The 23197-nt window shown below is 42.5% G+C and overlaps 1 protein-coding gene across 2 annotated transcripts in view; it reads right to left on the bottom strand.

Moving 5' to 3' along the window:
- The window catches only part of MBOAT1 (membrane bound O-acyltransferase domain containing 1), a 115213-nt gene that overhangs the window by 39885 nt on the left and 52131 nt on the right, over positions 1-23197 (bottom strand). The window contains exons 2-4 of one of the 2 annotated variants that reach the window (XM_036256054.1): positions 21716-21861; positions 20385-20462; positions 15179-15274 (exon numbers count right to left, since the gene is read on the bottom strand). In XM_036256054.1, coding sequence (XP_036111947.1) covers positions 15179-15274; positions 20385-20462; positions 21716-21861 — 320 coding nt within the window. The remainder of the gene's footprint in view (positions 1-15178; positions 15275-20384; positions 20463-21715; positions 21862-23197) is intronic. The other variant, XM_036256055.1, reaches the window with a different exon arrangement.

Raw genomic sequence — 23197 nt, 5'->3', positions numbered from 1 at the left:
TCCTCCTACATTCTTACTTTTCCACGGGTATAAGGAAGAGCACCATATGGTCTTGCTCAGAGAAAACCTTCTCTAAACACTTTTTCATTGATCAATTTATTTAAACGTATGGGCAGATCAGACACCAAACTTTGCACAAGTTACTGAGATTTGAGAGTCAAATCCGTGAAGTTACTAATTTAAAATAAAACTCACCATCCATGGTGCATTCCAATCAAAACTAATATAAGACATGATTGTTGGTCTGTGGCTGGAACTCATGCTTTCACTTTTTTTGCAAATAGGTAAAACTCAGCACCCTACAAGCACCTACTACAAACACAGGAAGAACATAAAAAGGCCCCTTGAGCCCTGGCCTATGTGGCTCAGCTGATTGGGCATCATCCTATGTACCAAAAGGTTGCCGGTTCATTTCTCAGTCAGGACACATGCCTGGGTTGTAGGCTCAATCCCTGGCAGGGGGTGTGCAGGAGGCAGCTAACCAGTGTTTCACTCTCACATCAATGTTTCTCTCTCCCTCTCCCTTCTTCTCTAAAAAAAAATTAATAACTAAAAATAGGCCCCTTGATGCAAGCAAAGAACCAGACAATGAGGTCTTAGAACTTGAGCTGCACTCAGATTTTCCACCCCTGAAGAGCCTTGGGTTTATACACACCCGTCAGTCATGTGCCCTGCCCTTGAATCCATGGGAACCGTCTGACCAATCTGAAATCAAGGTTTGAGTTCAGCATGGGTGAGGCAAGGCCACTTCTTTATTGTCCCATAAATTGTTTTCATGATTAAAAAACAAAAGCCAAAGAAAACCATTTTTTTCTTCCTGAACTTAACATATTAGCCAAATTTGGGTAAGGAAATATAGGGGGAAATTAAGTAAAGGAAAACAGGCAGTTGAAGATGTTAGCGTGAAAAAGAAAGAGAGAACAATACCATCCACCTCTCCCTCCCTCCCCACACAAAATCAATGCCTTCATACAGATTTTAGGCAATTTACCAGAAGTGGTACCCATTCATCCATTTCTACTTCCCATATCAAGTCCCAACAAAAAATAACCTGCCTTTAAAACATTAAACAAAACTCAGTTTTGAGCAATAGTCCAATAAAACCTACCCGTTTTACCTTCATCTTTGGACCTACAATGGCTAAAGCTCTCTGTCCTGGTAAAGCTGGGATGGAGCAGTAAGATAACGTAGCCATCAAAAGAGCCAACCACACAGCTGGCTGGCCAGCATCAAGCACGGTTTGACATTCAAGGATCTTATCTTCCCCAACAGGACATTTTAGATCCAAAATGAAAAACAGAGTTACCATATGACCCAGCAATCCCTCTTCTGGGTATCTACTCAAAAAATTTGAAAACATGTAATCGCAAAGACATATGCACCCCTGTGTTCACTGAAGCATTATTCATAGTGGCCAACACATGGAGACAACCAAAGTGTCCTGCGATAGCGGATTGGATAAAGAAGATGTGGTGCGTATACACAATGGAACACTGCTCAGCCATAAGTAAGGATGAAATACATTTTACAACAACACGGATGGACCTTGAGAATATTACACTAAGTGAAATAAATCAAACGGAAAAGGCTAAGAACCATATGATTCCACTCATATGTGGGATATAAAACTGAAACTCATAGACACAGACAACAGAGTTCTTTTTGTTGCCTTCCTCAGAAAAAACTCGATTTGTACTCTTCTGTGGGAAACAAAGAAGAATCAGTTCACTATCACAAACTTAAAAGGAATCAAGTACATGTGGCTCAGTGGAGCATGACCCCATGCACCAAGAGGTCGCCAGTTCGATTACCAGTTAGGGCACCTGCCCAGGTTGTGGGCCAAATCCCAGTGCGGGGCATGCAGGAGGCAGCCAATTGATGTTCACTCTCATCAATGTTTCTATCTCTCTCTCCCTTTCCCTTCTTCTCTCTCTAATATCAATAAAGAAAAATAAAATAAAATAAGAAATCAAGTACCAGTTTTATGACAAGCAATTGCTGAGCTTCCCCCCAGAAGAACAGTAAATGTTCTAGTTACTTTATATCTGTATTACTTCTTTGTTTATAATACAAATCCACTTGTAATACATACTAGGAAAGCAAGGAGTCAGAACAGCAAGATGTTTGGTACGGTGGGAGAGGACGTCACAACAGAAGAAAACAAGAGGACAGCAAGCTTCCCATCAGCGGCACCCTAGGCTGGGGCTGCCACTGGGCACAACCATCAGAGGTGCCAAGATATGATGCAAACTGTGCAGCCCATAGCCTGGACCTGGCAGCTGAGGGACAGAGGAGGCTCAGACAGGGCCTCCTCATCTCCCTGCTGCTTCTGTCCTGCCTGTACCCCTGGTCCCTGGATTACTTACTAAAAAGGCTGTTGAGGATACAGCTTTAGTGGAATGCTCCCAAATGCCTTTCAACTGTGCCAGCATCGTGGAAGACAATGAGGGACCCCGGGAGTCAGCAGGGCGCGCGCATCACTCCGCCGGGCCTCCTCGGGCTGCACCGGAAGGCAGGGGGAACTCCTCTGGACTCAGTTCAGAGTCCATGGCATCTGCTCAGAACCAGCCAGTGTCAGCCTGAGCAGAATGGGCTGACCCTCTCCCACTCATCTTTCCAAAGATTCCATCTCTACACTTCAGCACTCAACAACCACCAAATCGCCAGTTCTCCATTTTAACACGAACCCACCAAACAGACTTTGTATAACCTATGAACTCATGTCTTCAGAATTAAATCCCACTGACTGTGTTAATGATTGAAAAGCTGGCAGCTGCCTGACAAAGAACCACGAAATAATCAAATACTGAAATCTCTCTGCATACAGAACCCAATTATTTGCACATACTGGGCTGGTTGGAGTGATTAGGATGACCTAAGAGAAGAAAACATTTGCCATGGAACAACAGGGTAAGCGAACTTCACCGCTGGGAGTGCAGGCAAGTGACAGCACTATTTTGGGCTACAAGAAATGTAACAGGGGAGCAGGGAACACAAATGGCTCTGGTTCTACTGCTGCAGGCTGCAGCCCAGCACATGAGCATGCAAAAATATTAGAGTAACATTCAGGGTGTCGCATTATTATAATCACATAAAAGAATAAAACAATTATTAAAAATCACCGATTATTAAAGCACCCCCACACACAGAACCGCTGTTTTGGCATCTTCACTATTCCCTTTCAGTCTTTTTTTTTCTTTATTGATTTTAGAGAGAGAGGGAGAGAGAGAGAAACATCAATGAGAGAGAACATCAATTGGCCACCTCCTGCATGCCCCACACTGGGGATTTGGCCCACGACCCAGGCATGTGCCCTGACCGGGAATCAAACCAGCGACCTCTTGGTGCATGGGTTGATGCTCAACCACTGAGCCACACTAGCTAGGCATCCTTTCACTCTTTCTTTTCTACACATGTCCACATTCATAAAAACGGCATCTTAATACATGTGTTTGTTTTGTAGGTTTTATCTTCCATTATCCCATAAGCATTTTCCAGCATCACTCAGCATTCTTTGAAGACATCATTTTCAGTGGATGCACTTGGGTACCATCATCACTCACCCACCATTTAGGACACTTCCAACTTTTCACTACTATTGACAACAGTTGAACATGCTTATGAACACATCTGGATAAATTTCTATTATAAGATGTGAACATATTAAAAATTCTTGCTGGAAATTTATGGCTAAATTGCCTTTTCAGAAAAGTTGTACCAATGTATACTCCTACTAGTGTATAAGAGTTCTCCTTTTATAACGTTTTCAAAAACGCATGGGCAACTCACATTGCCAGCATGGTGGGAGAGCAATTATCTGCCCGAGCCAGGCCTACCCTGCAAGGAAAGAGTCTTATTGCTGCTTCCTTCAGAAGAAAACCCTTCTGTGAGCAACAAAGAAGAATCAGTTCACAATCACAAACTTAAAAGGAACTGAATACCAGCTTTATTACAAGCAATTGTGGAGCTACCTCCAAGAACAGTACATGTTTTAGTATCTTGAATAGCCCAATTCGCAGAGAAAGCACGGAGGACATTCGCCACTGCAGGTACTGATATAAACCGGATTAGCAGCACTAATACAAGTGCACCTTGTGTGTTAGCCTCACCAATAACACCGGTCTAGCCCATGGAAACCTGATTGCTTTCAGAAAGAGAATGTTTCAAGCACCAGAATAATCTGAAGTACAGCAAGTATATGTTCCCCCAAATCAAAAACACATATTGTTTGACACAAACACTGATCTAATCCAATCCCATTCAATCCGTCTCTGCTCTTATTCTAAAGGTGTAACAAAGTATGAGAAGCACTTAGGTTTGTATGGATGCTCAAAAGAGTAGCTATCATATCAGACTGTTTTATTTTTATTTATTTATGTATTTATAGATTTATTTTTGTTACAGATGTTTCTCCTTTTTCACCCATTGACACCTCCTCCCAATCCCCCCGCCCCCTTGTTGTCTATGTCCATTTGTTGTGCATAGATGCATATAAATTCTTTGGTTTATCTCTCCCCTCCCACCCCCTCTTCTGAGGTTTCTCAGTCTGTACCCTACTTCTATGTCTCTGGGTCTATTTTGTTCATCAGCTTATTTTGTCCATTATATTCCACAAATAAGTGAGATTATGTGGTATTTGTCTTTCTCTGATTGGTTTATTTCACTTACCATAATACTCTCCAGTTCCCTCAATGTCATCTCAAAGGATAAGAGATCTTTCTTTCTTACAGCTGCATAGTATTCCATTGTGTATATGTACCACTGCTTTTTTATCCACTCATCTATTGATGGACACTTGACCTGTTTCCAGATCTTAGCAATTGTAAATAGTGCTGATATGAACATAGGGGTACATATATTCTTTCTGATTGGTGTTTCAGACTTCTTGGGATATGTACCTAGAAGTGGGATCACTGGGTCAAATGGCAGTTCAATGTTTAATTTTTGAGGAAATACCATATTGTTTTCCATAGTGGCTGCACCAGTCTGCATTCCCACCAGCGGTATGCTAAAGTCCCCTTTTCTCCACACCCTCACCAGCACTTGTTGTTTGATGATGTGTTGATGGCAGCCATTCTGAAATGTGTGAAGTGATATCTCATAGTCATTTTAATTTGCATCTCTCTGATGGTTAGTGACATTGAGCATTTTTTCATGTCTCTTGGCCACATGTATGTCCTTTTTGGAGAAGTGTCTATTTAGGTCCTCTGCCCATTTTTTAATTGGGTTCTTTGTCTTCCTTTTGTTGAGATGTATGAGTACTCTATATATTTTGGAAATTAACCCCTTATCTGATGTATCATTGGCAATTATGCTCTCCCATGCAGTGGATGCCCTTTCCATTTTGATGGTTGTTTATTTTGATGTTCGGGAGCTTTTTAGTTTGATACAGTCCCATGTATTAATTTTTTCCTCCGTTGTATCAGTGAAAATTCTGCTGCGTGTGATGTCTGAAATTTTGTTGCCAACATTTTCTTATAGGATTTTTATGGATTCATGAGTCACATTTAAATCTTTTCTCCATTTTCAGATTATTCTTGTGTATGGTGTAAGTTGGTGGTAATTCATTTTTTTTGCATGTAGCTGCCCAATTTTCCCAACACTATTTATTAAAGAGGCTGTCTTCATTGTATGCTCTTGCTACCTTTGTCAAATATTAATTGAGCATAATATCTTGGGTCAATTTCTAGGTTCTCTGTTCTTTTCCATTAATGTGTTTGACTGTTCTTGTGTCAGTACTAAGCTATTTTGATTACAATGGCTTTTGTGGTATAACCTGATATCCAGTTTTGTGATCCTTCCTACTTTGTTCTTCTGTTTCAAAATTGCTGTGGCTATTCAGGGTATTTTTTAGTTCCATATAAACTTTTGGAATATTTGTTTGAGTTCCAGGAAATATGTCATTGGTATTTTAATGGGGATTTATTGAATCTATATATTGCTTTGGGTAGTATGGACATTTTAATGTTAATTCTTCCAATCCATAAACAAGGTGTATGCTTCCACTTTTTTATATCTTCCTCTATTTCTTTTTTCAATGTCCTGTAGTTTTCTGAGAAAAGATTCTTTACTTCTTTGGTTAAGTTTATTCATAGGTATCTTAGCTTTTTTATTGCAATGGTAAATGGGATTTTTTTGGTGTATTTTCATTATTACAAATACTGAAATTATTTGTGTTCATTATTGGTGTATACGAATACAGTCCATTTCCTGATGTTAATTTTGTATCCTGCTACTTTGCCAAATTCATTTATTAGCTCTAGATTTCTGATGAAGTCATGTCATCTGCGAATAACAACAACTTCACTTTCTCCTTTTCAATTTGAATCCCTTTTATTTTTCTTTCATGTCTAATTGCTGTGGCTAAGACTTCCAGTACTATGTTAAATAAGAGTGGTAAAAGTGGGAATCTCTGTCCTGTTCCTGTTCTTAAGGAAAATGCTTTTAGTTTTTGTCCATTGAGTATGATGTTGGCTGTAGGTTTTTCATATATGGCCTTTATTATGTTAAAATATGATCCCTCTATTCCCACATTGCTGAGCATTTATCAGAAATGGGTGCTAGATTTTGTCAAATGCTTTTTCAGCATCTACTGATATGATCATTTGTGTTTTATCTTTCATTTTGTTTATGTGATGTATCACATTTATTGATTTGCAAATATTGTACCAGCCTTGCATCCCTGGGATGAATCCCACTTGGTCATGGTGAATAATTTTTTTAATGTATTGCTGGATACAATTGGCTAATATTTTGTTAATGATTTTGGCATCTATGTTCATCAGGGATATTGACCTGTAGTTTTCTCTTTGTAGTGTCTTTATCTGGCTTTGAATTAAAATTATGCTAACTTCATAAAATTAATTTGGAAGTCTTCTTTCTTCTTGGATTTCTTGGAATAGTTTGAGGAGAATGGGTGTTAGTTCTTCTTTGAATGTTTGGTAAAACTCCCCCATGAAGCCGTCCAGGCCTGGGCTGTTGTTTGCTGGGAGTTTCTTAATTACATCTTCAATTCCTTTAGTTGTTATTGGTCTGTTCAAGTTTTCTCTCTCTTCCCAGTTCAGTTTTGGGAGACTGTGTGTTTCTAAAAATTTGGCCATTTCACCTAGATTGTCCAATTTGCTTGCGTATAATTGTACATAGTATTGTTTAATGATCCTTTATATTTCTGTAGTGTCAGCTGTTCCTTTTCCCCTTTCGCTTCTGATTTTGTTTATTTGGGTGCTCTGTTTTTCTTTCTCGGCGAGTCTGGCTAAGGGCCCATTAGTCTTGTTTATCTTTTCAAAAAACCAGCACTTTGTTTAATTAATCTTTTGAATTGGTTTTTTAGTCTCTATATCGTTTATTTCTGCTCTGACCTTTACTATTTCTTTCCTTCTACTTGCTCTGTGTTTTTTGTTTGTTTGTTTGTTTGTTTGTTTGTTTTCTAGTTCTTTAAGCTGTAGGGTTACAAAGTCAATTAGAAATTTTTCTTATTTCTTGAGTTAGGCCTTTACTGCTATGAACTTCCGTCTCAGGATTGCTTTCACAGTGTCCCATAGATTTTGTGTTGTTTTGTGTTCATTTTCATTGTTTTCCAGGAAGTTTTTAATATCTTCTTTGATCTCCTTGGTAACCCATTTGTTGTTTAATAACATGCTCTTTAGCCTCCATGTGTTTGAATGTTTTTGTTGTAATTGATTTCTAATTTCATGTCATTCTAATCTGAGAACATGCTTGATATGATTTCAATCATCTTGAACTTCTAGAGACTTTGTCTGTATCCTAACATGTGGTCTATCCTTGAGAATGTCTCATGTGTACTTGAGAAGAATGTGAATTTGGCAGTTTTGGGATGTAATTCTCTGTAGATAGTTATTAAATCCATTTGATCTAGTGCATCATTTAGACTCTCTGTTTTCTTGTTAATTTTTTGTCAAAGGATCTATCCAGTGATGTTGATGTCAGTGGAGTGTTGAAGTCCCCTGCCATGACTGTATTGCTGTTTATTTCTCCTTTGAAGTCCTCCAGAAGTTTTTAAATGTATTTTAGTGCTCCCGTGTTGGTTGCATATATGTTTACCAAGGTTAAATCTTCCTGTTGGATAGATCCTTTCAATGTTATGTAGTGGCCTTCTTTGTCTCTAGTTATGGCCTTCATTTCGATGTTTATTTTATCAGATATTAGTACTGCTACCCCAGCTCTTTTTTCCTTTCCATTTGCTTTGAAATCTTTTTTCCATCCCTTCACTTTTAACCTCGTGAGTCTTTTCTTGTAAGGTGGGTCTCTTGTAAGCAATATATATATATGACTCATGCTTTCTTATCCATTCAGCTACTCTGTGTCTTTAAATTGAAACATTTAATCCATTTACATTTAAGGTTATTATTGATATGTACTTACTGCAATTTTTTTTCGTTATGGTTATTTTTCTCTTCCTATCTCTTCTGCTTATTAGAGTAGTCCTTTTAACATTTCTTGCAGTGTTAATTTGGTGCATATTCCCTTAGCCTTTTTTTGTCTTGGAAGCTCATTATTTCACCTATTTTGAACAATAGTCTTGCTGGATAGAGTAGTGTTGGGTTCAGATCCTTGCTTTTCATTACCTTGATTACCTTATGCCATTCCCTTCTGGCCTGTAGTGTTTCTGTTGAAAAGTCTTATGGGGGTTCCTTTGTAGGTAACCTGTTGCTTATCTCTTGCTGCTTTGATGATTCTTTGTCTTTAATTTTTGGCATTTTTATTATTATGGTCTTGGTGTGGGCTTCTTTGGTTTCTTCTTACTTGGGGCTCTCTATGCTTCTTGAACTTGTGTGCCTTTTTCCTTCACCAAGCTAGGGAAGTTTTCTGTCACTAGTTCTTCTAACCCTTGCTCATGGTCTTCTTCTGGCACACCTATGATGCAGATGTTGTCCCATAGTTCTCGTAGGCTGTCTTCCTGGGTTTTTTAAATTGTTTTTTCCTTTTTGTTTTTTTGGCTGGGTGATTTTTTTCCACCCTGTCTTCTAATTCATTGATCCAGTCCTCAGCTTCCTCTATTCCGCTGGTTATTCCTTTCAATGTGTTATTTCTTTTATTTATTTATTTATTTATTTTATCTTTGTTAGAGATGTTTCTTTTTTCCCCCAATGACACCCTCCTCCCCTTCCCCCCCCCACCCCATCCCCAGCTTTGTTGTCTATGTTCATTGGTCATGCATACATGCATGTAAGTTCTGTGGTTTATCTCTTCTTCCCCCCCCTTACCCCCTGCTCTGAGGCTTGTCAGTCTGTACCCCACCTATATGTCTCTGGGTTAATTTTGTTCATCAGTTTATTTAGTTCATTATATTCTACAAATAAGTGAGATCATGTGATAGTTGTCTTTCTGTGCTTGGCTTGTTTCACTTAGCATAATACTCTCCAGGTCCTTTCATCCCATCTCAAAGGATAAGAGATCTTTCTTACAGCTGCATAGTATTCCATCATATACATGTACCACAGCTTTTTTATCCACTCATCTACTGATGGACACTTAGGTTGTTTCCAAATTTTAGCTATTGTAAATAGTGCTGATATGAACATAGGGGTACATATATTCTTTCTGATTGGTGTTTCAACTGATGTGCCTTGATTTGTAGCCCTCAGCTGAATGAAAAATCCTTCAGGTGTAAGTAGATTTCCAGTGGGTGGGGCACTTGCTTGCTGTCAGACTCTCGATGTTAATGAGCCTCAGTCTGCATTTCTCTAGCCTGGCTTGGTGGTGTTGAATTCCTGAGGGAGGGGCTACTGGTTCTCCCTGGGGCTCTGGGAAGGGGCTCTTTGAGTAATATGGTTACTGTCCTATGAGAAAGTCATTCAGCATAAAACTTCCAGTGTCCTCCCCTCCAATTCTCTCCTGAGCCAGGAGCCCCAGACTCTCCACACAGTTCCAATTCAGTCTGCCCTCCCTATGCTAGAGCCCAAAGTGAGTGGCTCTAGCCGATTTGGTGCTTTTGAAAAGCCCTGCTTTCTCAGTGGGAACCACTCACAGTTCTTACAGCCCTCAGCTGCTGTTCATGGGCTCCCAGTCCGCCCTCTCACGCCTCCGCAGTTTCTACCAGGCTTGATTTGGCATCCTTTTTCTGTCTCTGGTTATATGGGTTCTCTCCAGCTGCTTTTCAGTTGGTTTTTCCCAATGATTTGTCTTTAATTTAGTTGTAATTCCAGTTTGCTCCTGAGACATGGTCTGTGTAGCTTCTATCCACTCCACTGCCATTTTTCCTTTCTCCCTATTTATTCATTTATTTTAAATATGTTTTTATTATTGTTTTTAGAGAGAGAGATAGAAACATCAATATGAGACAGAAACATTGATTGGCTGGAGAGAGAGGAAGGGAAAAGGAGAGAGGGAAAAGGAGAGAGAGAAACATCGATGAGAGAGAGTATCAACTGGCCGCCTCCTGCATTCCCCCCACTGGGGATTTGGCCCATAACCTGGGTATATGCCCTGACTGGGAATTGAACTGGCAACCTCTTGGTGCAAGGGTCAATGCTCAACCACTGAGCCACACTGCCGGGATTTTATTTTTTTAATCCTCACCTGAGGATATTTTTCCATTGATTTTCAGATAAGAGTCAGAGGGAGGAAGCGAAGAAGGGAGAGAGGGAGACAGAGAGAGAGAGAGAGAGAGAAACATCGATGTGAGAGAGACACTTCAATTGGTTGCCTCCCATACAACCCCAACCAGGGCCAGGGATCGAATCACAACTGAAATATGTGCCCTTGACCAGAATCAAACCCATGACTCTTTGGTCCATGGACAGATGCTCTAACCACTGAGCAAAACTGGCCAGGGCCACATCAGACTGTTTTAAATATCCAGGTTCAACTTCAGAACACTTCTTGATTCCTCAAGAGAATCCTAAATAGGATTTTTAAACTGAAATGATAGTATTAAATTCCATTCTTAAGGAACACTTGTGGTTGCTGGCTCATAATGAGATCAAGTGGGTAAAGAATCTCTAATGAACAATTTGTGTTTTAAAACATCTTCCCATTTCAGGTTGGTATATACCTCTCCCTTTATGTTAACTGACATTATCCAAAAAGATGGATTTATGTCAGTGAGACACTGTGCATTTATGGTGGTAGAGGGGAAAATGCTGCTTTATAATGCCCTAGAATTTTTAAAAAGGAAGGAAAAAAAAAAGACATACCTTCAAAAACTGGATAGTATGGCCACTCAGCAGTTAGACAGCTAAATTGCATGCAATTTTCATAATTTACAGGTAGAAAAATTTTTCTGTAACCTTTCCCTAACAGTCCTTTCTAGTTCAAACATTCTACAGTTTGTTCATCATGTCAGAGATTTCTTAATGCAAAGAGATCCCAAAACGCCAGAGAGCAAGCATCACTTGAGGACATGCATCACTTGAGGACATGCATCACAGATATGCTGCTGAGGGCAGGGATAGGACCTGGTTTCCACCCTCCCCTGCCGTCAAACCCCAAATCCAAATGTCACAAACACATTACTGTTTTCCGCAAATATTTCCCCAATTCTGACCATGCGAAAATGATGTAACAATCATTCAAGAGTCTATGGTTTTACTCATAAAGCCAGCGGAGGGGGCAGCGTGAAGGAGCAGGGAGAGAGGAGAGATGTGGACGGTGGTGGCTCCAGCACCTGCAGGATGGGGGAAGGGACAGCTGTTAGCTCACTGCAAGGACTCCTAGAGAAGCCGTAACACATCAGCGCAAATTGGGTGGCTTAAAACCAGAAGCACTGTCTGGCGTTTGGAAGCGGAAAGTCCGATATCTAGGTGTTGGCAGAAATGGTCCTTCCGGAGGCTGAGAGAGACTCTGTGCCATGCTTCTTCCTAGTTTCTGGGCTGAGAGCAATCCCTGGAGTTCCTGGCTTACAGCTGCATCCTCTTGTCCCTGCCTCCATCTTCACGTGACCTCCTGCCCTCGGTGTGTCTGCATCTCTCATGGGCTTCTTACGGGACTCCAGTCAGAAAGAATGTAGGGCCCCCCTTAATCCAGTGGGTCCTCATCTTAACTAGTTATATCGGCAAAGATCCTGTTTCCAAACAAGGATATATTCTGAGGTTCTGGGTAGACACGAATTTGGGGGAATATTAATCAACCCAGGACACAACAATATGCTCGCATTTGAACTTCCTAGTCAAACGTGAAATAGATGACTGTACATTCATCCCAAGTCTTGCTCACTCCAGTCTCCTATCGCTGTGCCTGGCATACATAGGGTTCTCCATCAGTGTCTGCTGAATGACGAACAAATGAACCTTTTGAAGCAGGACCAAAGCCTTCCCCCGGAGTGTGGGTCGGCTCCAAGATGGCACCTCCCTCTTACATAAATCCCCATCTGCTCTCTCCAGACTCATTTCCTTTAACATGGACTGAGAAGGTAAAAGAAAGCCAAGATGCTTGCAAAGCAATCCGAGTGCAGGGTCCTTAATTTTTATAATCCTTTCCCACATCCTTGTGGAATGTTCATCCATATTTAATTCAATAGCTATTACGTTAATATATTCGATTGCTTTGGTGGCTTTCCAAAGGACTCAACTTAGATCTAGAGAAACCATGTTCTCTCCTTTCATATATAATCAGCTTATACATAAGTACAAACTGGAATAAACAAGTTTGGAATAAACACAGATGACACTAGATAAGCATGCAAATCAAATGAGGACTGCCAGCTACAAACACTCCAGACGCCGAGGTCTCGAAGGGTAGGCAATGGCAGCACCAGCCATTGAAAGTCAGGTGCAAGGTCCAAAATGCAGTAAGTGACTAGTGCAAGAAGGGGACGGGAGCAATCAGGGAAAGCTCTGTAAAACAGTGATCTTGAACTGGGTTTTGGGGAAAGAAGCAAAAGGTTTCCACATAGACCAGGATGGTAAACATCCCTCTCAGCGGTGCAATGTGCGAGGCAGAGACACCAACTAGCCGAGGGTACGCGTGCACCACACTCTTTTTGGCATTGCTGCCATCTGCAGTGCACACCGGGAGCAGGAGAGGGCGAGAGTGAGCAGGTCCAGCTCCTCATCTGCTTGGCACTCCAGAACCTCACTGGTTGGTACAGAGAACACAGGCTGGAGAGGGGAAGGGCGGAAGGAAAGGTGGCCAGTTAGGGAATTGCAGACAGGTGGTGGCCCAGCGTGGTGGCTGCGTGCGTGCAGAGCAGTAGACGGGCCTAGTGACAGCCAGGTTGCAGACCTGGTAGGATCCGGTGACATGTGGGTGGTGAAGGTCAGGGAGGTGGCTTCCTGGGACCTCCCCAGGCACCCGTCTCACATTTCAGCTCCTGTGGAGCAGTTTCCTCTGCCTGGAACACACCTTCCTCCTGCCTGGATGTCTCCAGGCCCTGGCGCTGTGACTACCACACTGGGAACTCAAAACAGTGGCAGAAAGGAATGAATGAATATACGCTTTGTGCCTTAAAAAGAAAAGATGACGTAGATGAGAAACAGGTAATAATCTACTTTGGGCTAAAGTCAAAAGTTTTGTATTCAAAATCCCAACCAAATGGCTAGAGGGGCTATTTAATCGAGGCTTCTAGAAGCACTGAAGAAAGAACTGACAAACAGAAGAGTATTTAACTCATTTGTTTCCTAAACCCCTGTTAAGAGCTGGAACTCCTCCAAGTACTGGAGGGGTGGGGGTCTGGTTCTGGGGTGAAACCAAAAAAATGAAGTGTGTTCATTAAACACTAGGGAGAGTTATGATCGCCGTTTAAAAATTACTTTTAATGCTATAACTTCCCAGCTCTACTGCTTTCTTTCTTTTTTCCATATTCTGCTAGCAATACACATCATTAAAAAAATAAAAAGAAGTTTTGTGAACTTGTTTAGAAAAACTGCTCCACAGTCTGGGGGGGAAGGAACACAGCAAGGAGACAGCTGGAAGAGAGACAGGTAAATCCAGAGTCTGAGGTGCACAAAAAGCCAATCTGAGACCAAACCATGGGCCCAGCCAGTGTGGCTCAGTGGTTGAGCATCGACCCATGCACCAAGAGGTCACCAGTTCGATTCCCAGTCAGGACACATGCCCAGGTTGTGGGCCCGATCCGCACTGGGGGCATGCAGGAAGCAGACAGCCAATCAGTGTTCTCTCTCATTGATGTTTCTCTCGCTTCCTCTCCCTTTCTCTCTGTAAAAATCAATAAAAACCAAACCACGGTCCTAGAAATGTCAACACAACAGTCTGTCCCAAAGCAATACTTTTGCCTTCCTGAGCCTCTTCACTATGGGATGGGTAAAATGCACAGTTTGCAAAGGTCACAGAAGTGAGCTGTGAGTTGTGATCTCATTTCCCCACCTATTCTCCAACAACTCATCAAATGAAATGCAGGGCAGCCTGAGGGGAGAACTTGGGTCCTCCCGGACGTCAGACTGCCTAAGGGGAACAGAACGGAACTCCTAAGGAAGTAATATGGATAACACACAATATACCCTGAGGAATCACTCTGCTTTCCCATCCATTCCTCAAGATCCATGAAAAGTTGTTACTGAATGAACATCAGCAGGGCATAGCATTGTCACGGATCCATCCATAGTCTTCCCAGGTGACCAATCAGGAGAAGGGTGGCCCATCAGGTAAAAGCCTGATGACAGACAACATTTTGACAACTAGTATGGAGAACCCGCTGTGCCTGGCATTCATTACCTTTCTAGTGGCTGCAAGTCTGCTGGATCTGATGGGGAGAGGCCGGCGCAGCCAGAGGACACCCAAGAGGTTAGGGTAGCAACTGCTTATCAGCTAGTATGGAAGACTTTCTGTATTAAAAACTAGGAGAGAGAAACACCAACCTTGCTTAATGTTAAGGGTCTTAGAATAGGGGTCAGCAAAGTTGTACTGTAAGAAGCAAGATAGCAAATATCTGAGGCTTTGCGGGTCACATGGTTTCTGTCACAACCACTCAACTCTATCACCGTTGTGCAAAAGCAGCCAGAGACAACACATCAATGAGGAAGGGCCTGGTCCTGTTCCAACGTAACTACAAAGCCAGGTGGCAGGACAGATACTGCCCATGGGCCACGGTCCACGACCTCTGCATCACAACACAGCGAGCTCGCAGTCCTCCAGAGCAACCAAGGCTTCACTCTCAACCTCTTTAGCACCGTCTTACCAACTGACTTCACCCATGCCTCTGATGTGCACACTTGGTCCTAACACACCCCAAGAGACTGCCCCCACAAAGTAAGATACTCACCCAGAAAAATCCGTCGTGAGGATTCCATAGTGGAAGATGTATATTCTGCTGATGTGGCATATCGTCAAGTATCCCATTGCTACAAAAAAAGAGTATCTGAAACCAAAAACACACAGGATCCATGATGACGCACTGCAGTAACACACTCAATCAATGTTCTCTTCTGCCTCGCCCTCGCCCTCCCCGCCATTCGCAAGGTCACAAAGTTCTGTCTGGTCTACATCCCAGGCCACCTTTCCCCTCACTGCTCTGAGACCTTCATCTTTTCTCACCTGGACCACTGAAGTTCTCAACTTTGGCAGCATAATCGGATCACCTGAGGAATCATTACAAACCACAGCTGTCTGGGCCCCACCCCAGATAGTCGGGTTTAAGTAGAAGTGTGTGCATGTAGCAGGTGTAATTCCAATATGCAGCCAGACCTGGGAACTGCTCACCTGTAAGGGGTCTTGCCCTCAGATTCTCCTCTTCACAAACCATCACACTTACACAATGATCTTTGTAAACAAAAAGTGTCACCATGTGTCAACCACTCTCTCCCTGAAATACTTTGTTCACTTCGATTCTCCCTGTTTTCGTCCCACCTCTTTGGTTAATTCTTCCAAGGCTCCTACTCAGCATAGTTTCTTCCATGTACTTCTTAAGTGCTAACATTCCTAGTGCTCTGCCAGGACCCTCCCTGCCCATGCCTGAGACTTCAATTACCATCTGCTCCGTACCACTCCGTATCACCAGCCGATAGTACAAACCAGAAATCCACACACACCTGCCACTCAGAACATTCGCCGACCCACAATTATAAAGACACGTGATAATCTGATTAACAGCTTCTCCCTTACTACACTGAAAGCTCGATGAAGGCAAGGATGACCATGTGCGTTTCGTTCACTACAGCCGCTTACTGTGCATTGAATGAACAACCAACCAAATCAATGTTGCTTGTCTTAAAGGTCTCCAAAGGATCTCACTATCCATCACATCAAAACTCCTGAACACGAATGCAAGGTGCTTCCCACACCGGGCTCTACTCCGCCTTCCTGGACTCTCCTCCGGCCACGCTCCACACCCACCACACGCTCCATCTACACTGGACCAACGGCTCACTTCCACAGTTACGTCCTGCATTCTCAGGCCAGGTATCTTTCTGCAAGCTCCTTCCTCTGCCTACACCTCCTTTCTCCATCGGAGAGTCTATCTCGGATGCATAATTATCAGATAAGGCTCAGCTCCACCGTTGCGTGGCTTGGACTTGCTCCATCCACCGCGCTGCCCTCACTCCCAGCACAATTAATTGCTCCATGCCTATATTTCTCTAGTGCTACATACTAACATGTATAATTAGAATATTAAAACTGTCGTTCCGTTTCCCCAACTCACTGTGACCTTGAACATCCCAACTCTTGACCTGACACATGGGAGGGGTTAACTTGCCATTAGCTGAAATGAACTGAAATGAATACATGGAACATCTAAATGGTTCAGGGGCCCATCAGAAACATGCATTCAGAAGGTATAACTTTCTAACGTGTCATAACAAAGAGAAGATGTATATTCCGATATTGTTACCTTGAACTACAAAAATTTGCATTAAAGTAACATGAAGACTGGCTCAACCTAAGGAATAGGAAATGGTAAGGGTAGTAACATCAATGCCTTGGTAGCAGGGCCAAGCCAGACAGTGCGTGTGAGGAGTCCCATGCACTCTAACATACCATGTAACTTCAGTTCTCTTTACCATTATTTGCAGTCAAAGACCTTACTACACAACAAAGATCGTCCCCTACCCTGGGTTCATCCTTAACCCTTTCCGAACCAGAAGATGGTGAACAAAGCAAATGACTAAGAAATATACAACCCCATTAAGAGCTGAAGCCGTTGAACAGAGTTCGGCCATTTTGCCTCCAACCCTTTCCCCGCCAGTTCATGAAGGTCAAGGAAGAAGCACAGAGCAGATTCGAAAGACAGGTTCCCCCAGGGCCCTTCCAAATGCAGCCCGCCTGCTGCTTCCTCTTCTCAAGAAGAGCTAGAACCATACCTTCCCCTGCCCTCTCACCCACAGAGAAAAGCAAGTTCAATTCAACTCACACTAAGACCCACCCCTCAGGGAAGGTGCCAAGTACTGCGTCCCAGCGCACCGGGGCCTTGCATTGCTGCCCGGACACACCTGAAACATCTAAGGAATCCGAAAGTGGTGGAGAGGGCGTGCATTCTGCAGACGGACCAACGTGGGCTCAGAGGCACTGCGGACACTGATCCCTGGGGTGAGACGGGACGGAGGCTATTTCAGGAAGGAGGGCTGTGGTGTGGTCGAGACTGGGACACGAGAGAAGCTGATATTCCCCTTTCTGACCTGGGTGGTGGGTGCATGAGTGTATTCATCGTGAAAATTCATCAAACTGTGACCTATCCACTGCTCTGAGCTTTCATTTCCTCGTCTCAGGGGGAAAAAAAACACCTATATCCCATGGAGTTGTCCTAGAAAGAGTCTATTTTGCATAAGGATAAATATTAAATATAATAACATATTAAATGATACACTAAATAAGAGTTTATATACTAAAAATAATAGAGCCTAACATATTTAAGAGAGTTCGCCTGCCACGCAGCACAAAGCAAGACTCCAAAACTGGCGACTGTGTCATCGAGTTCTCACCAAGGCCTGGGAGAGTCAAACTATCTTCTGTTCCATTTGGTTCATTTATGGAAAATTAATGCCAGTGGCTTCTGCCCCACAGAGCGGCTGGCGAAGGAAACAGGTGGTACCCCAAGGACTCTCTACAAACCCTGAATAACAATGGTCAGTCCAGAAATGGGTTCATTCCACATGGCAGCCAGCACTAACCTTCCCCTCCTCTTCCAGCCATGTGACAAAACCCCGATAACTGGCTCAGCGACGAGAAGAGAACAATTCACAGAGAATCATGAAATCCTGGTCCTAAAGAGAACTCAAGTTCAAACTGCCACAGGCCACTTGATGGCGGGAAACCTGATGCACAGAGAAGCTGTGTCACGTGTCTGAACTCACACAGCTAGGAAGAGCCAGGCTTCCTGACTCGGGTCTACTGTTCTTTCCTGCACCGATAGGAAACCACTTCCATCCACAGGGAACTGAGCCACTCCCTGCTTCTGCAGAACTGGCACCGCACAGGCGAGGAAAGAGGGGAAAATCTGTTCTGGCGTCTTTTCTTTCTGGTCTTATGACACAGCCCTCTGCCTGCCTGTAAACCGTCCGGCTCTGCCAAGGCTGGAGTGTTCCACCTGGCCAGAGACCAACACAGAGATCAGGGGTCTGGCACAGAGTAAGTGTGCATATAAGTCATTCACCCTCTGAAAAAGGGACCACACCCCATCGGCATTCTACAAATGTGGGCAGAGCTGACAAATTGTGATCTGTAAGAAAATGTCCTAGAGATGCAACAACAATTTTATTAATCATTTCACTGTTTCCAAAATCACGACTGAAAAAATCAGCCATTTTCACCACTACTTTTTTTTAATATGTTTTTATTGATTTTTTTAGAGAGAGAGGAAGGGAAAGATAGAAACATTGATGTGAGAGAGAAACATTGATCGGCTGCTTCCTGCACGCCCCCTACCAGGGATCGAGCCTGTGACCTGAGCGTGTGCCCTGACCAGAAATTGAACCGGGATCTCTCAGTCCATAGGATGATGCTCAATTCACTGAACCACACTAGCCAGGCTTTTTTTTTTTGAAGTATTTTGTCATACTACAAAGCATTTCCAAAACACATTCTTTCCAAATTAGAAATAATGGCTTTCCTATTTCCCTTCTGAATGAACGATATGCTCCCCTTCAAGGAGGGCACTTAGAAGAGAGATGATTAGGATTCAAATTTTCACAGCTCATTTGGATACTAAGTTGAATGACTATCAAATTTAAAAGCATGAAAAATATTTCCCCTTGAAAACGCAGAAACTTATTTAAATTACAAGATTATACATGAAAAAGTTAAATTTCAGTGACTTTAAGTAACAAAACTATTGTGCCAATAGTCTTATTCATCAAAGAGCTTTCCAAAGCTGAAATAAGGCATCTGCTTTTTTAGAGACCATCAGAAAAAAAGTTTTATTCCGTCTTTCATTCCATAAATATTTACTGAGGCTTTACTTGTGCCAGGTATTGTTCTAGGCTCTGAGGATACAACAGTGAGTAAGAAAGGGCTTTGTTTTCACAGAGATACATTCCAGTGTTATTGACTGGCAGAGCAAATACTGAGGTTTCAGAAAACCATGGGAAACAGACTACGCAGAACAGATACCCCAGCTATCTTAACTGATGATCTAAGCATGTAGCCTTCAAAGTAGAATGAAATTACTTCTGTACTTTGAAATCAAAATATCATAATAAAAATATGTCTTCCTTGCCCAGCCAGTGTGGCTCAGTGGACTGAGCACTGTCTCACGGACAGAGAGGGGCTGGTTTGATTCCCGGTCTGGGCACATGCCCAGTTTGCAGTCTTGATCCCCAGCAGGAGGCGTGCAGGAGGCCAATCGATGTTTCTCTCTCACACTGATGTTTCTCTCTCTCCCTTCCTCTCTCTCTAAAAATCAATAAAAATATTTTTTTTTAAATTTCTTTTTAACAGTTTCAGTGTACAAAAAGTATACAAAATTCTGACATACACACACACCCAGGAAACCATGGCCAATTTCAAGAAAATGGACATACATATCCATCACCCCTAAATTTCTTCCTACCTATCTGGATCCCTGTCACATTCCCCTGAACCACCCCAACCCACCCCTGGGAACCTCTGATCTGATTTCTGTCACTACAGAATTAGTTTGCCTTGGAGAATAAATTTTGTGTGTCTTCCTTCACTCAGTATATTTATTTGAGAGTCATCCATGTCATTGTGTGGATCAATCATTCATTTCTTTTTATTGCTGAGTAATATTCCACAGTGGGGAATATTTGGGTTATTTCCAGTTTGGGGCTATCAAACACAAAGCTGCCTAATTCTGATGTGCTGTGTTTCACCCGAGACACAAACTGCACCCCACCTTTTCTGTAAAGCTTTGTCTGAAGACTCCCAACATTTAGGGCTCTTACCCCTCCTCCTGCTATCCCAGAGAACCAAGCGTATTCCACATGTGACATATGGGGAAGGTACCCCTTGCCCTGGAAATACATTGCAAAGATCACACATAACCTACCTTGCACTGTTCACTCCTAGGGTCTTACCTGTGAATATTGGATACACTTGCAGTGACCATGATCCCATAGCACATTAACACCAGCACAAACAGATGTGCAGAGTACCTTTAAGACATCGAGGGGAAGGAAAAACACTCAATATATTTCATATTAACATATCTGCTGCTACCCATACTGCCACTCCACCTCCACCCCACCAAAAAGCAAGTGATCAGGTAACTCATGTTTATGTAAGAGAAAATAAATCAAGTATTTTTGTTCTATGGGATTAAGAGCTTTATCTTAAAATGACAGCAGAAAGGCAGGACACAACTGCCAGCTGTAGCACCAGTGATGTCAGGAATCACAAATGGGATGCTTATATTTTTTACACATATACAAGTCAGAGTCTGGAAGAGAGTTCTTTCTTTCTTTGGGACTGTTTTGTTTTTGTTTTTTTTTAGTACCAGGACCAAAACTGAGCTGACGTTTCCCTGTCTTGTTGGCTGTTTCAAAATACTCACCAATCTTTCTCAAAGTTTTGTTGAAAGAGGAAGAGCAGCATTCTAGTGCCCTGAACAAATTCACACATTTCCTTAAGTTGTACTTCTAGAAATGTTGGATCCCAAAGCTTCTTCCCCAACAAGTGCCACTCCCAAGGTATTTATCCAGCTCATTTAGTAGAGAAAAGTCTAATCTACATGCTTTCTTTGTTCAAGAATGACTCCCAGCCCTGGCCGGTGTGGCTCAGTTGGTTGGGCATCTTCCCAGGCACCAAGAGGCCACAGGTTCAATTCCTGATCAGGGCACATGCCTGGGTTGCAGGCTTCATCCCCAGTAGGGGGCGTGCAGGAGACGGTCGATTGATGTTTCTCACTTATATCGATGTTTCTCTCTCCCTTACTCCCACCCTTCCACTCTCTCTAAAAATTAATGGGAAAAATACCCTTGAGTGAGGATTAATAAAAAAAAAAAAAAAAGAATGACTCCCATTCTCTAAGACCAGCACTAAAACGATTGTTTTACTCTAAGTGCAGGGCGAACATTATCTCCAAAAGTAATGCAAGAAAAAGACCAAAGTCTACAACATTTAGGAACAGTTCCTCGTCAGGAAAATTAAACCTCATAAAAATCCATTTACACGACCCAGGGGAGATCCGTACAAGTGTGACTTTCAGAAAAATTCCCCAAATTGACTTTCAATGGGTAGTTAAATTTATTGATTCCAGGTTCTTACAGTAAATGCAAATTTTTGCAACATCCCCATTATTTTGAGTAGATATATACACATTTCTTTCCTGAGAGCCTGAGAAAGGCCAAGAATGTTGCCACAAAACACCCAAATGCTAAATGTTTAGATTCATGAGGCTCATACTCACCAGCCAAAACAAAAGATGACAAAGTAGATGCCAAAAATGGTGGCAAACGTGTGCCGGGCCAAGGGACTGGTTTTACCGGGACTTAAGTAGGTGCGAAACCAGAAAGCAGCAAACAAAGCAACGAGTTGGCATGCCACAAAATTCACCTGTCAGGGAGAAAAAGAGCGCATCAAAACCTTTACTCTTTGGCCTGTGTGAAAATGTCTTTGACACATTTCAGACATCCACGTCAAGGTGCATCTCGAACTTGGACCTGGACTTCTTCCGCAGTCGATTGTTTATCTGGTGGATGAGTGAGAGACTGAAGAGAACGGTGCCCTCCTCACTGGTGTAAGAAGCGAGCAACCCCATCTAGGCAGGCCTCGTTTTATTGCACCTCGCTATATTGCGCTCCATAGGTGTTGCTTTTTTTTTTTTTTTTTTTTTAACAAAATGAAGCAAGACCCTCCACCAGCAAAAAAGACTATGACTCACTTTATTGCCATACTGGCTTTATTATGGTGGTCTGGAACCGAACCTGAAACATCTCTGAGGCATACCTGTAGTTTCTTTTTTGGTTCTTTAAGATGAGCCAAGGTTGCGTTCCCACCCACAATAGGAGACTTGTTCGTGTAAAGGCTGTAGCTGACTATGAGGTCAGTTTGCTGGGTCTCTTCCCACCGCCCCCATTACTATCCTAAGATAAAGAACACGTTCTTTTAGAGATGCAAAAAAAATAAATAAAAAATCAAAGAGGCTTCCCTCATTTGGTTCCTAAGAAATCAACTGCTTCTTCAAAATAATCATCACCTGTTTTATGACTCCAATTTTTCTTATTTTAAATTAATACAAACTAAGCAAGAGCTTTTTTTTTTTTCCTTTATTGATTTTAGAGAGAGAGAAAGAGAGGGAGACATCGATGAGAGAGAACATCGACTGGCCACCCCCTGCATGTCCCGCACTGGGGATCGATGAGAGAGAACATCGACTGGCCACCCCCTGCATGTCCCGCACTGGGGATCGGGCCCACAACCTGAGCGCGTGTCCTGACCGGGGATTGAACCGGTGAATTCTTGGTGCATGGGTCGACAATCAACCACTGAACCACACAAGCCAGGCAGCAAGAACTGTGCTCAAATTCAAGGTGTGACCCTAAAGATCCAGAAAAGAAACAGCACTGCATTAAACCTCCAATGTGAACGCTGTCCGATATGCAAAGTTGGTACCAAACTTCCTTAGAAAAACCTCAGCAATCTAGCTCTCAAAAATATTTTCCCTAAAAGAAAATATAAAATAATTCCCTGACACCCATAGGAAAGATCAGCTGGTTGAACACAAAATCAAAATACATCAAGTGTCTTAAAGGTCAATGAAACCTGGAAAAGCAGTTTCATCTCTTCAGCGTATTCAGAATACAAACTACGGCATCAATTCTCTGTTAGAGGATACCTACTTGAAAAGGGATGAAGGATATAAATATCTGAATAGACCTTCAACTTCAGT

The sequence above is a fragment of the Molossus molossus genome, unplaced genomic scaffold, assembly GCF_014108415.1.
Source record: "Molossus molossus isolate mMolMol1 unplaced genomic scaffold, mMolMol1.p scaffold_m16_p_12, whole genome shotgun sequence".
Lineage (NCBI taxonomy): Eukaryota > Metazoa > Chordata > Mammalia > Chiroptera > Molossidae > Molossus > Molossus molossus.
Note: the sequence above shows the minus strand (reverse complement) of the source record. Positions and strands in the feature narration are given on the sequence as shown.